Here is a 21,977-nt window from a genome sequence, read left to right as displayed (position 1 = left end):
CACCTTAGCAGGCTATCTTTAGCAGGCTATCTTTGGATGTACTATAGTAACAGTGAGCCTCCTTTTTCCATTTATTCATAGATGCAAAGATAAATGTGTTGCTTACCTTAATTGTGCCAGGTAAAGGGAAATCTTGTTTATAGAAAAACAAAACAAAACAAAAAAAATGACTTAGGGTCATCAGAAGGTTATGTCAAAATAAAATTGAGGTATTGGGTGAGACTTGACCATTCCAAGTACTGTGCATATTTTTTTGCCAGAATTTCACCTTCAGTTGCAAAAGGATCTCAGATTTCAGCTGTACTACTTTGGTAGCTTATGTGTGACCAAATGAAGTTGGTTGGAATGTGTTAGAACAGCTAAACTTAGCATATATCTGCTTGACCGGCTTCTCTCAGCTAACTGGTGGGATTGCTTCCTGTTGCTCAACAGCTGCTGTGGTGCCTTCTCCCAAAGTGCCAAAAAGTTTCTTGGGTTTATCATTTTAAGGTTTTCCAGAAAGACATGAAAGCATTACAAACATAGTTATGCTAAAATGAGAATACTGCTTTTCACTTCTAAAAGATGGTGGTTAGCAAGATTAAGAGATGGAACTGGGAAGAAATGGAAAGTTAAAGTTGACTGTGTCCTATTTTTCATGTTCTAATGTAAACATAACCTACCTCATGCTGTAGCAGAATAGGTGAGGGAAACACCCTGAATCCTCTCTGAAAGCAGTGACTTGATAAGCGACTCCTAATCCTCCTTGGAATTTCATAGTGAGCGCCCTCCCATATCCTAGAAGACAGACTGTGGTGTTTGTGGATACATACTCTGGGAGGGTTTTTCCCTCCTGTCCCTAAGTGAGACCACTTACATCGTAAAAGGGAAAAAAAAAAAAAATGGAGCTCTGGTCTTGTATCTGGGCAGCACGTCCTGAAAAATGTAGGAGTAAACTCCTCCCTGAGGGTAGAATTCTCTCATCTTCATGGAGCCATTTGATAAGTTTTCGGTTAGAGTAGACTATTACTGAAGCCACAGTCACAGGCTTGTGAGGAATTTGGTTTTATTCCACGGCTGTAGCAATGCTTTTTAGTCACAAAAAGGCCAAGAGTATTGTTTAGCGGGAGTTTGAACAGCTCAGAATACCCAGTAGTACATCGGTTACAAGAGTCAGCTTAGCAGGACCAAAAATACTTCAGCCCTTACTTATGAGACTGATTTAATTCTTTGTGTAAAATTAGTTCAAAATGTCTTCCCCTTATTTCACACGCTGTCAGGGGAAATCATCTAACACATTAAAGGAGCGAAAAAGCCTTTGACAAGGCAGATCTCATTGTTTAGACTGTCAGAATGGGCCATTTCTTTGGTGTAAGAAGTTGCCAAAGGCAGACTTTATAAATGCGATGAAAAAGGAGAATAAAGAGACATTAAAGTGTCTATTAGTTGAACATTTTTAAAGGCCTCTCAACTGAACTTTTTTAATAAATTTCTAGAAAGTGGAAGTGATCACCAAGCAGTTGTATGTCAAGTAGCTTAGCATTTGTGGCTAAATGCTCAGGACTTGTAGTTATGAGGGTTCAAGTCCTAGATTAGTCACTTATGAATTATGTGACCTCGGACATGTCAATCTCTCTAATCTTTGACCACCTCAACTATAAAATGTGAAAATAAAATTATAGGACCTATCGTAAGATTGTTGTGAGCCCCCTGAGAATGTAACATAATTACCTATGTCTGGTTATTTATTTATTTATTTTTTTTAATGTTTATTTTTGAGAAAGAGAAAGAGACAGAGTGCGAGCAGGGGAGAGTCAAAGAGAGAGGGAGACACAGGATCCGAAGCAGGCTCCAGGCTCTGAGCTGTCAGCACAGAGCCCAACGCGGGGCTCGAACTCACACACCGTGAGATCATGACCTGAGCTGAAGTTGGACGCATAACTGACTGAGCCACCCAGGTGCCCCCGGTTATTTTCTTTTTTTAAATCAAACTTTTCATTGCTGTTCACCTAAGATCCGTCTAAACCACATAAAGCAGAACTCCCTTCTAAAATACGGAACCCAGGGAGCATGTTTCCTATAGAATAGGTGTTGTTGTGCATATGGGTTTAAGAATAAGGAAAATAGAAATGTCAGAGAATTTAGGAGAAAGGAAGATACATAATACAAACTCTTACTGCTCAAAAGGAGTGAAAGACTAATACTCTCCTCATGTAGAGCTTTTCATCGGATTGGAGAAGAAAAACTAGCACATGGTATAATCAGAGAATTATGAAAGTATTAAGGAGTCAAAATTCATGAGAGGGAAAATATCACTGGAACCCGAACAGATGGCAGGGAAGAATCTTCATCAAAGGAATTGGAACCGAACCCTAGAGAGAAAGAGGCGGGCGACAGGGCAGTGCTGGGCACTAAGGCTGACAGCGTGAACCAAACTAGAGGCCGGGCTGAAGATGTGCTTTTATGATCTCCTGAAAGGGTCCAGCTGACTAGAGTATGGGGGACAGCTTGAATGAGTAACCAAGAGTGACAGTTAGAAGGCCAGGCAAAGGATTTTGAACCTGATGTGTTAGAAAAAGCTGGGAAGACTTTCAATTTGTTTTGTTTTGTTTTGTTTTTTGAAAGAAATCTCTGACCTGCACTGTGAAAAGCATTGTTTAGCAAAGGTAAGTCTGATTCCAGGTAGTAGAATAGCTTAGATCAGGAAGGCTGTTGGAGTAATAAAGACAGCAGCAGAGAGGGTTTGGATCCCAAGGAAGAGCAAAGTACCTGTGTCTGCACCCATTTCATCCCTGGCATTACAACAGAAGGGCTGCCCTCCGCCTGACCTGGCTAATCCCACCTCTGCTTTGGCTCCCCCCTATCCCCAGTGTCAGAAACTCCCTACCCTTTGATGATTCCTCCTCTCACATGTGTTTGAATATTTTACTCTTGCCTTTCTTTTGCAGATGCTCAGGAGTTGCCCATTAAAAACAAACCAAAACCTCTCACCCCACCTCATTTCCTCCAGCCACCTCTCCATTTCTGTTCTCTTTACCGGCCGACTTTTCACAAACGTAGCCTACTTTTGCTGGTACCGTTTCCACACCTGCCACCCCACACCTCAGCCCAGTGACTCTGGGCTGTTGACTCCATTACGCCACTGGAGTGGGTCTCGCTAAATCCAGCCCTCCTCTTATGTGGGCTGCTTGGTAGTCCGACACTCCTCCACCAGTCTCTTAAGGGTTGGATTTCTCAAGGAGAAGGTCCATGGCCCTCTCCTCTTCCCATTTTATGGCCTCTTAACGAATAGACTCATCCAAGTCCTTATGTCAGTTATTACCTATATAAAGATGTCTGCCAAATGTATCTTCTCCAGTCCAGTCACTGAGATACCAACTGTTTTTCCATCTTCTCTTGAATGTTTCAGAAGCACTTTAACGTCCTCGTGTCCAAGAATGGCATCGTCATCTTGAACTTCTGTCTTTTTCAGAGCTTCCCCTCTCAGTGAATAGACAGTATCCAGTTGTACGTGAGACACCTTAGAGCCATCCCTGACACTGCCCATATCCAGCCCTTCATGAAATTTCTCCTTTTCCTAACTAACCCTCATCCTCTCTGGCCTCCTTCCAGTCTCTTCTCTTACTCCCCAGCCAGTCGGCTCTTTTCAGAATGTTCCCATCTCTTGTAGGAGCATTAAAACTGACCTGGCTGCTCAGGGCCCCATATGACAATCAAGGTCAACCACCACGACACCAGACCCCGCTTGGTCTGGCCACTACTTAACGTTCTGCCTCATCTGGCGCCAGGCTTGCCTAATTCTTTGCACTCCAGCCGCATGTAGTCCTCCCTCCTTACCATAGACTTCTTGCCGTAAAGACTTTGCGTGGCAGGTCCTCTCCCTGAATATTCTTTCCTCTTTTCACTGACTTTGCTTCTCCTCCTCCTTCAGACCTCTGCTCAGCAGTGCTTCATTCTCAAGGAAGCCTTTCCTCCAGTAGGGTGGATCAACCCTCCCCAAAAGGCTCTTACAACAGCATATTTTTATGACTAGTTCTGTGCGTCCCCCACTGGACAGAAAGCTCCACGAGAGCAGGGATGTGTCTGCGCATCATCGTAGCCCTGTAGCCGGGTACAGCATAGATGCTCAGCACATATTTGGCATCCATCAATTAAACTATTCCAAAGGAATGTCTTGGGCAGAACAGGAGGATCACAGAAATGCCTCAGGTGCTCTGGATGATAGAAAATAGGATAGTTCCATCTGCAGCTGGGTAGGAGAGGATTGTGAGGAGTCCCGAGGCCCCTCTAGATCCACACTCCTGGGGCCTCTGCCAGCGTTGTAGAGCACAGAGCTGGTGAGTGACTCATGCTGCAGAACCGAGACTAAAATACCTCCATCGCCCGTACCTTCAGACCTTGGAATTCTCATTGATGTAACAACTTGCCTGCAGTTTTTAGCCCCGTTGTCCACTCCTTGAAATTCTCTCCTGCGTTACTTTCTCCCATATTTTCTAAGCTTTTGTTTTTCTTCTCCCACTGAAAACATCTTGGCACCTCTTCCCATTCATTTGTTCCATCAGAGTACTCATTCCAAAATTCAGCTCTGCTCTGGCATGCTTCCCTCTCAGGGCTCCCATTTCTAAGGGGATAAAGCCTGAACTTCTTGGCACGTCTTAAGAGGCACTCTGATACTGCCAGTATCTCAAGTCTCCTCTCCTGCCACCTCCCCATATGTCCCCTGCACCCGTTACACCCAACCATTTGTGCTTTTATGCTTTTGTGCTTTTGCCTCCGTCTAGAATAGCTGCCAAACTCCACTTTCTACCCCTGCCTCCTTGCCTACCAACCGTTCACCGTCTTCGTGCTGGGGGAGCGTGCGCTGCTTCGAAGCAAAGATTCAGTCACTTACAGCCCGCTCAGACCTCCCTTCCACCTCTGTGTCTCTCTCCGTGGTAGGGCACGCAGTGCCTGGCAGGCGGTAGCCCTGTAATATTTGGAAAACTCAACGGTTCTTTTACCTTTAATGACACATGTAAATACTAACCTGAATGCCAAGAAACACTTGGGATAAACCAGAGCATCATGGGATAAGCATTCCCCCTTGAAATCAGTAATTGGTAATTGAAAAGTAAAATGCGACAAAGTTTATTACGTAAATAATCTCCATCTACTCTGAATGTATTTTTCCTGTCTCACAGAAAAAAAAAAAAAATCCGTTTCCTTGACCCATCCTCCTAAAGTGGATATCTAGTCATGACGTGGTAGTAAAATGTTGTGTCACGCTTTAAAATGGTAGCTCCATGGAGCGCCTGGGTGGCTCAGTCGGTTAAGCATCCAACTTTGGCTCAGGTCACGATCCCACAGTTCGTGAGTTCGAGCCCCGCGTCGGGCTCTATGCTGACAGCTCAGAGCCTGGAGCCTGCTTCCGATTCTGTGTCTCCCTCTCTCTCTACCCCTCCCCTGCTCACGCTTGGTTTCTCTCTCTCTCTCAAAAATAAACATTAAAAAAAAATTTTTAAATGATAGCTCCACCCTGAAAACTTTGAGGTACTCTTGCTCTTGAGGAGATTTTTCTTCCTAAGATTCACAAGAGAAGATTATCTGATACCAGTCAAAATGTATGTGTTCTGAAGCTGTGCATTAAAGTACCTTTTCCTGAGTTGTTATGAAAGCCAAGCTTCAGGGCAATGCAAGGAAGCACTAGAGGAAAGGCTGTTGTTTTATGCATTTCCAGCTGCAGAAAGTAGTAACACTTCATGTGGGAGTGCTGTATTCATTCTAGAATTTCTCCCCTAGAGGGATAATAGGACATTGCTTTTTCAGCTTTCAAAGGGGTATTACAGACCTTCTCTCCCAACACAAATACCGCATTTGACCTCATTCTGCTCTCACTCCGTAAAATGTTTTCCTTGGTGTCATAAGAATTATTAATGGTTCTGTTGGTGACATAATTTCCAATAAAGTTTTCAGAAGGGTTTGGAAATCATTATATGCTTTCCCTGGGATTGCTAGATGTGAAGGAGAATTAAGAATTAAACTGCTTAGCTTTGGCAGGTATCTGATTCTGAAGTGCATTGTACTGGAACTATGAATCAAAGGATAGGACTAAATAAACACTTTCCTCGGTTTAAGAAAAAGCGTTAACACTGTGATCCCCAAGGATTGATGTAGGGATTGCTCTTTTGACGATGATCGAAGAAAGAGAGTAAAGAATAATTCTTAGCTCTTCTAGGTAAAAAAGTAAAATTGGCATAAACTGAAAGAAGGTTCTAGAACATCAAGTGAGTGGGCAGAAGAGGAGCAGATGGGACCTCATTTTCAATCAATTCAGCTCTTAAGTAGTTCTTCCTTTCTCCACCTGATGAAATGTCGTAATGTTCTTTTGAAGGGTCCATTCAGCCTGATTAATTTCTTATTTCTTATCCCGCTAAGCTATTTGGTTTTTAAATGTGTATTTCCTCTCTCCATGTGCATATATCATATATATGCGTGCATAAATTATTCATGTGTTTAAAAATCTGCACAGATTTCATTTTATAATCTTTCTCTCATTTGCTCTCATTTTTTTCCTCCTTTTCAATACCTTTCTTATTTTTAAACCTTTCTTATTTTTAGACGGGTCATTTTGTAGTAATAATGTACTAGAATATTTATTGTAAAATATTGACAATTTTATTGAAATATTTTATGTAACTTATTTGCTATTTTTAGAATGAAAATTTTTAGAATGAAAAAGCTCCTCTTAGGAGCTTTCTTTTGAAAACTCAGTAATTGCTTAGCTCCCAAACAGAGAGAGTTAAAATCTACTCTCTACAGCCTTTTATGATTACTAAGAGGTATTATAATCTGCCTTTTAGTGCCTATGGGAGTTGGCGCTTTTAAATGATATTGGTGTCCCTTGTATTTATAGCCTTGTCTTGACATCAGCGATCTTACCACTGAAATGATGGCATAAACTTTGACAGCTATGGTTTTGTTCAGTATATTTTGAAATATACTGAAAAATGATCTCTTGACCATTGCTTGATATTCATGTTCGATTCTTAAAATTCAGTTCAAATCAGTTAAAGATTTAATATTAAATATTCACAAGAGAAGTATTTGTTTTAAGCCTGTAAATATACATGACTCAGTTCATGAGCTAAGGCATGCATTTTCATAAGGTCTCTGGAAAATAAAAAAATATTTGGATTGCATAAAGATGTTTAAAATTCACGTTTCATAGACAAGTTACTTGTCTGGACCATTAAACAGTCTTCCAAATAAAAATGTTTTGTTTTTTGTAAAAGGATAACCAATTTCTTCTTTTCCTGGTGGAGACATTAACCTATATTTGGGTCCTTTAGTTGCTTATTTCTCTTAATTTATTCCCCCTTGAGTATTTATTATCTGATATTTTTCTGACCTGATTTAGAAGCCCTATCTTATTACTGTTTTAAAACAAGCACCAAGTTTAGCTGGAAACTGTTTGCAAGATAAATTGGCTTACAGGACTAAGACGAACACCAGCAGATTTACTTTCTCGTGTTTAAATAAAGTACTCATTTTCCATGAAGTAACAAATTTCACTTGCCGACATGATTTATCCAAATCTGAAGAAGAGAAGCAACTAAAAAAAGGATTATTCGAATTTTAGATTTGCAGTGTTTTTGTAGGGAAAGTAATGTTTTTAGTTATTTCATTTGGATTCTCAAAATGCTAGCTTAAATCAAGCCAAGCAGTGGCACAAGACAGTGGCTCCAAAGTTCGTTTACATTCCGTTCACATAGGAAGAGATGACCCACAGCTCAGTGTTCTCCCTTTACTCAGTCTGTGACGAACATGAACTGGGTACCTACTGTCTACCCTGTGTGGGGACACGCAGATCCACACTCACTGTCTACAAAGAGCCCTCGGTCTGACTGGGAGAAGCATGTAAACAGATACTAAGGCAATTCAGGAAGAGCAGTGTTCGAAATATTCATAGGACTGTGGGGGCACTTATCCGGAGCCGATTCCTGAGTTTAGAACTGCTGGCTTGAACTACTGGTGCTGAATGGTCATTTCACATTTGCGACATAGAACATTAGAGATAATAGTATTCATATGGAGAAGGATATTATGTGAACTCTCCCTTTTTTCAATTACGGTTTGAACTTCTATGTTGAAAGTTGAAAATGTTTATTACTGAGGACTTTGTACTTTAGCCTGATACCTTTAAAAATGCAATGCATTGACCTGGTTTTTAAAAGTAGATTTTATAATTTCACCAATTCGATCATTTACTTTGGTCGAGCTAAATTTTGTTTTGAATTTTGAAAAGAGCCCAAGACTTAAAATTTGCCATATCCAGATATTCTGTAGTTGACCGTGATTATTCAAGATGTGCAGAGATCTTCAGAAAATTATGTCGATGCAGAAATAACATGTGATATGCATGGAAATCCAAATCTGCAAAAACCGACTAGTTGCACAGCTATGGAGTTTATTGGGAGGCTCTTTTATAACGGAAATCTCTCTTTTATTATGATGACTAAATGTTCAAATTATGACCTAGTCAACTTTTTAGGAGAACACCTATTAATTTCAGTAGTGTTCATAATAGTACAGGATAGATCTGTATTATATACTGCACTTTGTATTTTGCTTATTTGGTTAAGGAGGGGTGGCATTTAATTGACTCAAAATGCCCCCATATGAACCTGGTAAAATCTTTCCATTAGGTGGTTAGAACAACCACACTAACTTACCCATTTGTAACTATGGTTGCCGTAGGGTATCGTAAGTTTTGAGAGAAAATAAAAGGACTAACCATTAGCTATATGTGATAGGCTGGTCTCCACGGTCTAGTCTCGATGTTGTGGTGCCTAGACGAAGTCTGGGTCAGTCTGGCTTATTGTACAGTACTTAGCCTGTGACCAGTAGCTACCCTGCCAAAGCCTAACATAGTATTAGAGGTGCTGACCTGGATTTCTTTCAGTGGGGCCGTTATTGTGATGTCAAACGTTGTTTTCTCTATTCTGTTACCTTTTGGTTTATAACCTGGCCTGGTACTTACAAAGGGGTTGTAGGGGGGTAGAGAATAGAAATCCCTACTATGTGAGTCTGTTTCTTTCAGAAGGGTGATACACACCCTCACACCCTTCTCCATTTTCAATTCTACCCGAGTTGCTAACAGAGGCCTTGCCATTGGCCTTAAACTCTCTTCCTAGTTTGTGGGTCTTCAGACATACTTGGAATAGGTCTCTTGCCATAAGGGAGAACCTCTTAGGAATTGAAGGACTGGTAAGGTCTCGGTTTAACCTTGGATTTTTCTAGTTTCAGCTCTAATTAAACACAGACAACTCACTTGACCCCTGTCCCCCCCTCTCATGACCAACAGAGCCACTGACCCCACCCCCCAATGCAGTCACTATCAGTCTTCTGAAAGGAGCAAGAGTGAATGGAATTCAGTCAGCACAAAACGTCAGCGGGGATGAGTTAGCTAAGAATCCACAGCTCTAGCTAATCAGAGAGAGACAAGGATACCGAGGCTGGAGCACCCACTCTCCCATCCACCTTCTGCCACATATGATGAGAGTCTGGAGAGGTCCAGCCTACAGGCATACCCTGTGTCTTCTGAACTTAGGCACCTCCTTGTTTTTACTACCTCTGTCCCTGATCTTTGTCCCCGTTACTCACCTAGAAGGAGCAGAAGAAAGCGGAGCTAGAGAAAAGATGCTGATGTAATTTTTCTAATTAAAAGTGTTTTTTATCAAGAGGGTTTTTAAACCGTAAAATTAAATTTGACTTATGTTTTTAAGTTCTGTGGCTCATGCAGCATGATAACCAAATAGTGTGAATGTTGTTAGCGGTGACTACTTCCTAAAGTTAAATTATAATTTCTCAGGCGACCATGTGACTGCAGAAGCTTGTCAGTGAGAGCTTAAGTCTTCTAGGTTCACCTATAATTTGAAATCCAAACAAGCTTATATCTCAAGAGTATTTCTCTAAATCCCTTTGTATTCATATTCCTACCAAGGCATGGCCATCTTGGAAAAATGTCACACATAAGTAGAATCTGGGGGTGAAGGGGGAACTTTGTAAATTGTAAGATGGAAAGTAAATAGTCTGACCTGATTTCTGATAATCCCATATTTCCGTCTGATGGTGAGTGATTATCCTTTTTAGTTTCCACCTTTAGGAACATAGTGATCTTAAGCAATTATCTACCGAGTCTCTTTTCCATGTCTAGTCAACAGTGATTTATTGATTTTTGACCATAGAGTAAATCAGCTTGTGCTTATGAAGATGATATAGTGCCAGTGAGTCACAAAGTCATCTACTGATTCTCATTCACTCTCAGGAAGAAGTACTATGTAGTTTTCCTTCTCGGGGAAATTGAGTGTTACACTGCTTTGTGGCCATTTTTTGAATCCTATAACATTAAGATTTGACATGACTATTTTTAATTGACTTGGGGTTAGACCATTCTCCTATTGGCTTTCAGATTTAATGACATAACAGGCTTCAAGAAGTGAGCAAATTCAGTTTTTCTGGCTTGGAGGGATCCAAGCCCCTCTTCCCCATTCCATATTCTCCATTCTGTCTTTTCCTTTTCTTCTTAGAGTCTCTCTCATAACCAAAGGAGAAATTTTGGGACTCATTAATTTATTCAGTAAATATAATTGAGGAATTATGTGCCAGGGTAAGCACTGGGAATGCGATGGTGCGCACTTTAGACATGGCGCCTACCTTTTCACAGAACTTAGTCCAGTGCAGGGGTTGGGAGGGAGTGGTGGCTTTCCATCCATCCTACTGCCTGTCTTTTTGTAAGTAAAGTTTTATTGGAACACAGCCATACCCACTCATTTATGTATCTGTGGCTGCTTTTGCATTATAATGGCAGACTTGAATAATTGCATTGGAAACCCTGTGGTCTGCAAGGTCTGAAACATTCACAACTTGACCCTTTACAGAAAAAGCTAACTAACTCCTCCTCTAGAGGGTATGGTGAAGAAGTAAGTGCAGGCTGGACCCTGAAAAGCTTTATTAACCTGGTTAAAGAATATAAACTCTCCTGAGGGAAGTGGACCAGCAGTGGAGTGTTGTAAATTGGGAAAGTAACATGGTCATATTTGAATTTTAGGAAAGTCACTATGGCTGCTGTGTAGAATAAATAATGAAGAGAGACAGTAAGTGCATGCATTAAAATGAGAAGCACTACAGTAGAGTGGTTAAGAGCATGGACTCTTGAGCCAGACTTCTCGATTCACATTTTGGCCCTACGATGTACTGATTCTGATGTTAAGTAACTTCGCTGTCAGATTTTCTTTTTTTTTTTTTTTTTTTTTTAACGTTTATTCATTCTTGAGAGACACAGAGACAGAGCATGAGTGGGGAGGGCAGAGACAGAGAGGGAGACACAGAATCCGAAACAGGCTCCAGGCTCTGAGCTCTGAGCTGTCAGCACAGACCCCAATGCGGGGCTCGAACTCATGAACCATGAGATCATGACCTGAGCTGAAGTCTGACGCTTAACTGACTGAGCCACCCAAACGCCCCTCTGTCAGATTTTCTATCCGTAAAATAGGGATAGTAATCACAGAACCAATTCTTGGTGAAAAAAAAAATATATATATATATTTCATACGTATATGAAATATATATATATGAAATATATATATGAAATATATGTATGAAATATATGTATGAAATATATGTATGAAATATACATGAAATATATGTATGAAATATACATGAAATATATGTATGAAATATACATGAAATATATGTATGAAATATATATGAAATATATGTATGAAATATATGAAATATATGTATGAAATATATATATGAAATATATGAAATATATATGCATATATATATGAAATACTTAGAACATAGTGTTTATAGTCAGCAGTTATCACTTTTATAGTAATCCTGTTAAGAAGTGAGGGTGGTCTGAACTCAAACAGTGGCAGTGAGGGTAATGGACAGAAGTGGCCAGATTCAGAAGCTACAAAGACAATAGGAATTAATAGGTATTAGTGATTGATTGGATACCAGTAGGGTAGATAAAAGAGAACAAGAAGCTGCGGATGAAATGCAGGCTCTGGATCTGATCAGTTGAGTGGATGGTGCTTCCAGTTTCCAAAGTAGGGAAGACAGTAATTGAAATGGGTTTGTGATGTGAAGTAAACGTAAGTTCAGTTTGGGGTGTCTTAAACTTAGATTGATATAAGTAGAAATTTAGTGCCAGATTGATATAAGTAGATATAATAAGAATGATATAAGTAGAAATTTAGGAAGCAACCAACTGTAAGGTTTGGAGATCAGAAGTGTGATGTGGGCTGAGGAAATGGGTTGCAGGAATGGTCAGTGTAAATCGGGTCGTGATGCTTGGAAAAGAATGACCTAACCCAGAATAAAGGTGGAATGATAGGTAGACTTCTAACTATTTTTCTCAACAGTTTTATTTTATTTTTGAGAGACAGAGACAGAGTGAACTGGAGAGGGGCAGAGAGAGAGGGAGACACAGAATCCAAGGCAGGCTCCAGGTTCTGAGCTGTCAGCACAGGGCCCGATGCGGGGCTCGAATCCATGAACCGTGAGATCATGGCCTGAGTCGAAGTCGGTTGCTTAACTGACTGAGCCACCCAGGTGCCCCTGGAATGATAGGTACACGTCTAAGAGAGCTAGAAAGGACACCAAGAGTGGAATATAAGAGAACCCTTAAAGAAAAGATCAACTTTTGGAGGAAGATAAGCATGACATTGAAATCCGTTAAATATTCTCTTGTTGGGGTGGGCGAATTTGAGAAATATTTAAATTTGTAAGTTTTGCGTTAGCATAGGCCAGCTTAAACCATAGTATGCATTTATTCACATACTATGATTTTAGGTACTATTGTGTGCTATACTCTTCCAATATGCCCTTTTCCCTTTATGGAACTTTAGGCAACATGCAGAGTGGATGCTATGGTTATGGATGTTGACATCCAATGACCTGTCCAATCTACTTTTCTGTATTTATTGGCATTTCCTTCTCCTCATTTTTTACCTTTCCAGTTAATGACTCACTAGAGTCTTGATGTGAAAAGTTGGGGCTGGGGAGACTGTCTTTCTTCTGTATGTGCTATACTTCGTTCAACATCAACAGTTTGGGTCCAGTATCTTAGGGTTTTGTAATGATTTTTCTATTTGAATTTCCTTACAACGCTGCCACAACACTTCTCTTCTGGAAAGAGCCAGGAGATGAATTGGAGACATGGAACACTTTTTCCATCATCAGAATCAGTAGGGCTCACAGGTTAGGCTCCAGCTAAGTCCTTGCTCCTGAGGTGTGTGAAGATTAGAAGGCTGATCCAGAAGCCTTATCTACCTACACATGCCTGAAGAAAGGTATCACATTTCTGTAATCAGGCTGAGTGTGAATTTTATAATTAGTTTTGTGTTACAGGAGGAACATTCTGGAAAAGCTTTGAAATGGGCCCAAAAGATTACTAGGTGTACTATCTGGCTCAGCTTCTAGGTTATCTTGCCCTTTCAGTATCTTTGGGCTGTTTTACAGTGCTAGAAATGATGGAAAACTGATGGTAATGCAAAAGATTCTTGTCCCCTGAAATTGAAATTGTGTACCGTGGAGTACAATTGGTTATTGCCTTGTAGATATTAACCGATGTTACCAGTTTTGTGTCTATGTGTAAATTCTTTGCAGTATTCTTGATTTTTTTTAAATTTTTTTTTAACATTTATTTTTGAGACAGAGACAGAGCATGAACAGGGGAGGGGCAGAGAGAGAGGGAGACACAGAATCTGAAACGGGCTCCAGGCTCTGAGCTGTCAGCACAGAGCCCGATGCGGGGCTCGAACTCACGGACCGTGAGATCATGACCTGAGCCGAAGTCGGATGCTTAACCGACCGAGCCACCCAGGCGCCCTATTCTTGATATTTAGATATTTGTTCTTTGGATTCACCTTTGAACCACTTGTAACATCGTACAGGTTTCCTTTTTAATTAATGAGCCAATTAAAATCTACATCCCATGTTAAAATGTTGTGTTACATATACATATGTACGTTTATACATGCATATAACCTCTCTAGAAAGATTCACTGAGTGCTAGCTATGGTTGCCTCTATAGAAGGGGGGTCAGGAAAACTTGTTTTTCACTATATGCCCTTTTGGATCCTTTGAATTTTCTATCGTGTGCTTACATTACCTAAACAAAGACATTTTTTTAATTCCTTTTTGACACCCCTCAAATCAATCGTTAGCCCTTATTACCAACTCTTGAACTAAGTTCACATTTGAATTAACTGGCTTTCTTTCCTTCTTTCTTTCTTTTCTTGGTTTATTTTTGAAAGAGAGAGAGAGCACATGAACAGGGGAGGTGCAGAGAGAGAGGGGGACGGAGGATCCAAACTCGGCTCCACGTTGAGAGCAGAGACCCCGATGCGGGGCTGGAACCCATGAAGTCCGAGATCATGACCTGAGCCAAAACCAAGAGTCGGACACTTAACTGACTGAACCACCCGGGCAACCCAGATTAACTGGCTTTCTGAAGAGATCTTTGTTTCTAAAACTGCCAGCAGATAGCATCCTATGCCGCAACATCATACCTGGCACCTTCTGTACTCTTTAAAGTCTTTAACTTAACTCTTCAAGGTAGCTCTACCACTGTCGACACATCTTGGTCCGATGGCACTAACTCGATTATGAATCTGTGAAGGAATCAGATAATTGTAGTGTGCAGTGAAACGGCCGACCTGCCAGCCTATTTTGCAGTTCTAAGTTCACCTTGCCTCCCCAGCTGTGCATACTCAATAATCCTCTTGTCTAATTATAGCTAGCAGCTCTTCCTTTAAGGTAGAGGTTCTCAAGCTTGGAGGCATAGTAAAATCACTTGGGGAGCTTTTAAAACTCTGAATGCCCAGACCAATTAAATCACAAAGCCTGAGGGGGGTGGGACACAGACCTCAGGATTGTCTAAAGCCACTGAGGTGATGCTAATGTTGAGAAACACTGCTCTGTGCAAAGAACGGTAGTGATTTAGCAAAAACTTCACATAAAAAAGCTCAGAAGCAGAAGCACTCAGGATTTCTGACGGAAAGCTTGGCATTGGTGTTGAGGAAGGTCCACACAGAAAAGCGAGGCAGCCCTTGAGGAATATCTTGATGTGCAAAAGCTGTTTTGACTTGGGCTGCCTCTGGAATGGGGCAAACTAGGTATTGGGTGTGGTCTAAAAGCCTGAACTGACTTGCTTAGTCATTAGCGTTTTTGTTCATTTTTTTATAGTTCTGAATTCAGTTACACTCTACACTCTCAGTAGAAAATACTGACTGTTGACTGCATATCCCTGCCTTTCTCTCTGTCATTAGAGGCACGAAGCCAGCCTAGTGATGGGTGACATGTCACCCATCTAATACCACTGCCACCATATGGCTGTATTACTGACAAATAGTTCTATTTATCATATACCAGACATCTGGGAAAACCACATATTGTACATGACCTATTAAATGTCCTTTTTTTGTCAAAGTTCCTAGAATCCCATTGCTTTAATCCATAACTATGTGCTTTATTAAGAAGTCTTTGATAGAAAGTTTGTTTTAGAAGGGGAGAAGTAAAAAAAAAAAAATTGCATCCATTCATTTATTTTGGAATGGTAAGGCAAAGAAAGAGTCTTTCTTGGGATGTCCTCCCCCCACCAAAAGATATCTTTTAATGGGAAGTCCTGATCAAGAGCCTACTTCTGTTTAACATTTTAAATCATTTTATTGTTGCCTCAACCTTTTATGAACATGAAAATTCGTATCATAAACTCTGCTGTGGTTTGCCTTCATGTACTCATTGTATATCCCCCTCCCTTTTGTATAGGAAGACAGAGATGTCAATAACCCCATGCCTAACCGAGGAGGCAATGGATTAGCTCCTGGGGATGACAGATTCAAACCTGTGGTACCATGGCCTCATGTTGAAGGAGTAGAAGTGGACTTAGAGTCTATTAGAAGAAAAAACAAGGCGAGAAATGAACAAGAGCGCCATGCTGGAGGAGATAACCAGAAAGACGTAATACAGAGGCAGTATCTCACATTTAAGCCTCAGACATTCACCTACCGAGATCCTGTGCTACGTCCAGGGATCCTCGGTAACTTTGAACCCAAAGAACCTGAGCCTCATGGAGTGGTTGGTGGCCCTGGAGAGAAAGCCAAGCCATTGGTTTTGGGACCAGAATTCAAACATGCAGTTCAAGCCAGCATTAAAGAGTTTGGATTTAACATGGTGGCAAGTGACATGATCTCACTGGACCGCAGCGTCAATGACTTACGACAAGAAGAGTAAGCACACATCCTCTTCTTTCTAAAACTGGGGCAACTATTGTTTTGATAGATATTTAGTTAGGTTGTTAGGATGGAGAAAATAGTTTTGCCTTTGTTTCAAGGAGGTAAAAGGCTCTTCGGTCCGCAAAATGGCCAGAAGGAGGAGATCACTTCATTTATGCCATTAGATTGAAGGTATGACATATAAAATTCTGGGGGTTTTACATCAGTGCTACGCAAATGTCGCTGGACTGGCACCGGTCTGTGAATTTTTTGTTACCAATCCACAATGGGAACGTGAACTTGTACCAAAGTGTAAACCAACTGTTAAATACTTTGTTTAGTACAAGTGACAATTTTTTAATGACAAAACTTTCTTGATGTGTTGATTTTCATTCTGGATCAAGCTCCTTGTCTTGTTGTGGAATAGTAACAAATAGTAACGCTGCTTTAGATGTCTTACATAATTAACTAGATACTGATGTTTCCCTTAATTCTTTTTCTCAGTACTGCAACTGGAAATTGAAACTCTTGAGCATATGCAAAAGGAGCGCCCAAACAGATAAACTTTCACATTATTTTCATGTAGTTTGATTTAAAATACAGGATTTCCAGCTCTTAACTTGTGATAGACAGTGGTTATGGGATGAACTCAAAGCTTTTTCTGAATCCGTTCTACTCATGCAGGATCTAAGTAGCCTCCATTAACATAGATGCAAATTTAATTCCATGCTACCAGAAAACTCTCAAAATGTATTCTGCTGTGTTGTTCATATATCTTTATCTTAAGAGGTTGACACCTTTATGCACACACGTGCAGATCCCACAACAGCATTCTTTTGTCACTGTCACTGAAAAGATTCTATACCTAATGTAGTCCTACTTAGTAGACTTTGGACATTCATATATTTATTGTAAGAGTGAGATGGGGCGAATGAAACGTGCAAAGAAAGTTGAAGGAATAGAAGTATAGAACCATGGTGGCGAGATACCTAACCTCTTTTCCAGAGAAGAGCTGGAACATCTCAAGGGACTGTGAAGGAAGAATCATCCTGGTTCAATTTATTCCAAATCAAAGTAGAGGCTTGCCTAGTCATAAGGTTGCCAGATTTAGCAAATAAAAATAGAGGGACACCCGTTAAATTTGAATTTTAGATGAACAATGAAAAACATTCAGTCTAAATATATCCCAAACAGTGTATGGGACATACTTATACTTTGATGTTTATCTGAAGCCTGAATTTAACTGGGTGTCTTGTACCTCCCCAGTCAGGGGCTAAGGGTGGCTGTTAACAGAGTTGGAACTGCCACGCCAGTATTCTTTAGGACCCAGAAGAGGCTCTGCAGTCCCTTATCTGGAGTGTGTCCCAGTTAACTAAAATATAGCACTTAATCATACTGTTGATCTGTGTTGTAGAGGGTTCTCTGAAAACCTATTGATGGCATTCTCATCACTGAGAAGGGAAGGGAAGGGGGTGGGCAGCGAGTAACATTTATTGACTTTCTACTCCCTGCCAGGACTTACTGTAGTTTCTCTTAATTCGCACAACCAAACTGTGAGAGAGTTCTTACCTGTGTAAGTAAAGTCTGAAGCTTGGAGCTCTGACTTCTTTGTATTTGCCCCGTGGTTCAGCGCAAGGTGGTTTGGTGTGAAAGCCCTATCTTTCCACCACACCTCACCTCACCTCACCTCACCGTATGTCTTTTCACAGGTGATATGCTTCAGTGCGTTGTTACAGTCAGTGGGTGAGCTAAGTGTAGAAACAGATTTTTAGCACGTGAACTATTTATAAAAGATTGTTAAAAACACCAATATAAATCTAGCTCGTTTTTCCATATGAGAAATATGCTAAGAAAATCAAATGTCCTATAATGCAGAAGCACACAGGATTAGCGTCCGCCTCTGTGTCTCCCTGTCCTTCACCCCTCACATCCGTTCTAATCTGCAAGGCTTCTAGCTCCTGTCACCAAAATATGTCTCAGATTATTTCTAGGTGCATTCACCCAAGTCCTCCACCCAAGTCCAAGCCACCATCGTCTCCCTTGGAATCCTGTAGGAGTCTCCTTCATGGTTTCTCCTCCTCCATATTCACACAGAAGCCAGTGTGGTATTTTGAACCACACAGATCTAGCTTATCTACAACAATGCTTTGCCTTCCCAGTGCACTTAAATATAACCCCGACTTCTAACCAGCAGCCTCAACCCTTCCCTGCCTTGACGACCTCCTCTTGTTACTGTGCCGCCTGGCCCAGCATGCTCTAGCCAGGCTGACCTTTTCCGGTCTCTTTGATGTGTTCTTCCCTCCTCTTTGAATGCTTTCCCCCTTCTTGTGGCTGGCTCCTTGCCATCGTTTAGGTCTCAGTGGAACCTCTCCAACCATGCTGCCTAGTTGATAATGCCATGCCTTATTTTCTAATACCACTCTGTGGCCATTTCATTCATAGTATTTGTCTAATTTTATAATTGATCAAATTTATATAGCTCCTGATTTATTTAGTTGTTTATTGACTGTCTTTCTTACTACATGATAAGGTAGTAAGGAATGTATCTCTTTTCTTCACCAGTTGCTTCCAGTAACTGACACCCAGTTAGTAAATATCTGTTGAGACCATGAATGAGTGAATGAATGAATGGAATCTGCTGGGTTCAATCCTTGGCTCCATTACCAGATGTGAGATCTTAGATCAGTTACTTACCCTCCCTAACCCTCAGTTACCTAATCCTTAAAATGGGTCTAACAACACCTGTCTCCCAGGATTGGCACTAGAGTTAAATGATGTAATAGGTTAAAAGTGTTTTTTCACAGGCCTGGTGTTAGAAACTTAAGTGTTCTTGACTTTATTATTATTTTTGTATTGCGGTGGTACTTTCTTCAGATCACATATCTTCATGTCAAAATTTTAATGTTTTCAGTTACTATTAACTTTGAGGTCCTCTGTTGCTTTTTGGAAATTGTAAATGTCACACGCGGCCTTATCTTCATCTCACTTCTACTTGTACCTTCCATGATGGCAAAGCCTTCACCTCTCCTTTGATAAATGTTATAGACACAGCAATTGCCACTCAAACCTCCCATCTCTCTGGGTCCTCCTTGCTCTCCTATAATGTCCCTTCCTTCCTTCCTTCCTTCCTTCCTTCCTTCCTTCCTTCCTTCCTTCCTTCCTTCCTCCCTTCCTTCCTCTCTCTCTCTCTCTCTCTCCCCTCCCTCCACCCATCCTTTCTTTCTTGCTCTCCTCATTGCATCTGTCCTTCCTTCTTTATTTTCCTCTCCCTCCCTTCTTTCATGTCATAGGCTGATTGTTTTCCATGTTCTTTTCTCTTGCAGAAGTGCTTAGAAATAGGATATTGCATGTTTCTGTGTATCATTCTTGTAAGGGTTGTGTCCCCAGTCAAGCCAAAGGACCCAAGGCTATCTCATCAAATGCTCCTAAGCCCCTCTTAAATATTTCTATGTTAGTGAGAAAACTTTTTTTTTATGCTTCAAAATACTCAAAACATTATAACCCCCGGAAACTTTTTTTTAACTGAGTCCAGATTGTTTTTTAAACTTGAGTTAAAAAAGAGAGATAGGCTTCGTTCCTCTTTGAACACTGAAAATTTAGTGTAGAATAATAATTTCTAAGAGTTATTCATAAATTAGGATGTAAATAGTCTTAAGAATTTATAAACAGACTGACAACAAATAAAACATCCCTAAATTTGGCATCTTATCCAATTTGCATATTAGCACTTTTCTTCTTTTACTGGAAACACACTGAAAACGTAGCGTGCATCCATATCACACAGACACAGGGTCCCTCACGCTCATCCCTCACAGAAAATACGCTACACAGAGCCCACCAGAGACTGGCTTGGTGTTGCTGACTTTCTGCAGCTTTGGCAGATAGACCTTATCAGCCTTGTTTTCTTGCTTCCATCAGACGTTTAAATGAGCCACCTGCCAAACTTAGAAACCAAGCTTTGGGGCTGTTTGTCCAGCTGTGACATCTGACCCTGTGGTTAACTTGTTCATTCTTGTGGCTGCTCCACAGGCTTTTCAGATGAATGTTCTCTACCTTAGAAGCAGGACAGAACTGCCCAGCTGCCAACATGACTCATACTTATGTATGTTACAGCTTTGAATTACATGCACTGGCTGAGTAATTTACTGGCTGTTGATTGCTCGTTAAAAGAGTGAGTAATTGTATTTTGAGTGAACTGGAGGCCTGCTTCTTTTTTAGAGACTTGATCCAAGGATGACTTCACCTGCCTTCACACGTATTTTCTATAAAAAACACATTCCGTTTTCTTCACAGTTCAACAGATATTGAGTATCTCCAGTAAGCAACACACTGTGCTAACCCATCAGGAGACGCAGTAAAGACAAAATACAGTCCCTGCCTTCAGGGGGCTCCCCATCCGCCCCTGGGGAGAAGGGCAAGAAATACATAGCATAAGGGTCGTAGGAGAGGGCTGAGCAAAATGATATGGTTCAGAGGAGTGAGGGGCATGTCAAGTTACAGGAGAGTCAGAAAAAGTTTGATGGGGCGGACACCAAGGACAAAGCCTGGAGGATGCGTAGGGTTTCCCCAGGAAGAGTTATAAGTTCAGAAGACGTAAAGGTAGGCATTGACTAGGAAGAAAGAAGATCACAGTGCCATTCACAAAGTCTATACCGACTGGTGGTCAGGAAAGACCCACTGAAGGTTACAAAGAGAACTTTAGGAATATCAGACTGGTAAAGGTGTCAAGAGTAGATTGGGAGTGGAGACCCGTTGGTGGGTTAGTAGCATCAGAGCCGGAACTTCAGCGAAGATTACAGAACCAGAAGAAGGAGACTTGAGGTAAGAGAATAGAAGAGTTAGAATCAGTGGGCCTTGGCAGCTTGACGGAGTGGAAGGAGGAATCAAAGATAAATCCAAGGGCAGTAACACAGAGGATGGCACTATTCACTGCTCTGCCCAGAGCTCAGTTATCTAAACCACTTTTCCCCTCCAGCTTGCTTGCTTGCTTGCTTTATATATATGTTTGTTTGTTTGTTTATTCATTTGGAGGGCACTAGTGAGTGAGGGGCAGAGAGAGAGAGAGAGAGAAAGAGAGAGAAAAGCAGGGCTCACCCGAAGCGGGGCTGGAGCTCACCAGATGTGGGACTTGAACTCCCAAACCATGAGATCATGACCTGAGCTGAAGTCAGATGCTTAATGACTGAGCCACCCAGGCGCCCTGCCCCCCAGCTTTAGATGAATTCATGCAGAGCCCATCAGGATGAGGAGCCTGTTCCTGGGAAGAGGTAGAAAAGTCTGTTTGTGAACATGTTCGATTTCCTTGAAATAAAGCTCCGGATTTTCTTTCCTTGACTATGAACTAGCGGCTGATACAAATACATGGAAATTATTCTTGCCCTTTTTCTGCCCAAGAAGGCAGACAATCCGAGGTGTATATCATCTGAGCTATTTTGTTTCAAACAAATGAATCAAATATTTTGACTTGCTGAGCAAATTCATCTGCTTCTAATATTTAACCTTTCCTCCTACCTACACACCAATTGCATTTTTATTTTGTAGAAAGCTATCTTCGTTGCATTTACAAAGATGTTAAAGTGCTCCAGAAATTCTAAGAGCTATACAAATGTTAATATGATTAATTGTTAATACCTTTCTTAAGCTTGTCTGTGGGAAATTGAAGGGTTTTTTTTTTTAAAGATATTTTACATTTACACTCATGACGTATATACCAAACAGTTGTCTTCTTAC

General features: G+C 40.9%; 1 protein-coding gene across 2 annotated transcripts in view; it reads left to right on the top strand.

Moving 5' to 3' along the window:
* GALNT7 (polypeptide N-acetylgalactosaminyltransferase 7) overlaps positions 1-21,977 on the top strand; it is a 149,500-nt gene that overhangs the window by 65,284 nt on the left and 62,239 nt on the right. For both annotated transcript variants that reach the window (XM_086703858.1, XM_086703859.1), the window contains exon 2: positions 15,802-16,262. In XM_086703858.1, coding sequence (XP_086559984.1) covers positions 15,802-16,262 — 461 coding nt within the window. The remainder of the gene's footprint in view (positions 1-15,801; positions 16,263-21,977) is intronic.

This window comes from Puma concolor, chromosome B1 (genome assembly GCF_028749965.1).
Source record: "Puma concolor isolate L17-30 chromosome B1, mPumCon1.1.hap2, whole genome shotgun sequence".
Classification (NCBI taxonomy): domain Eukaryota; kingdom Metazoa; phylum Chordata; class Mammalia; order Carnivora; family Felidae; genus Puma; species Puma concolor.
Note: the sequence above shows the minus strand (reverse complement) of the source record. Positions and strands in the feature narration are given on the sequence as shown.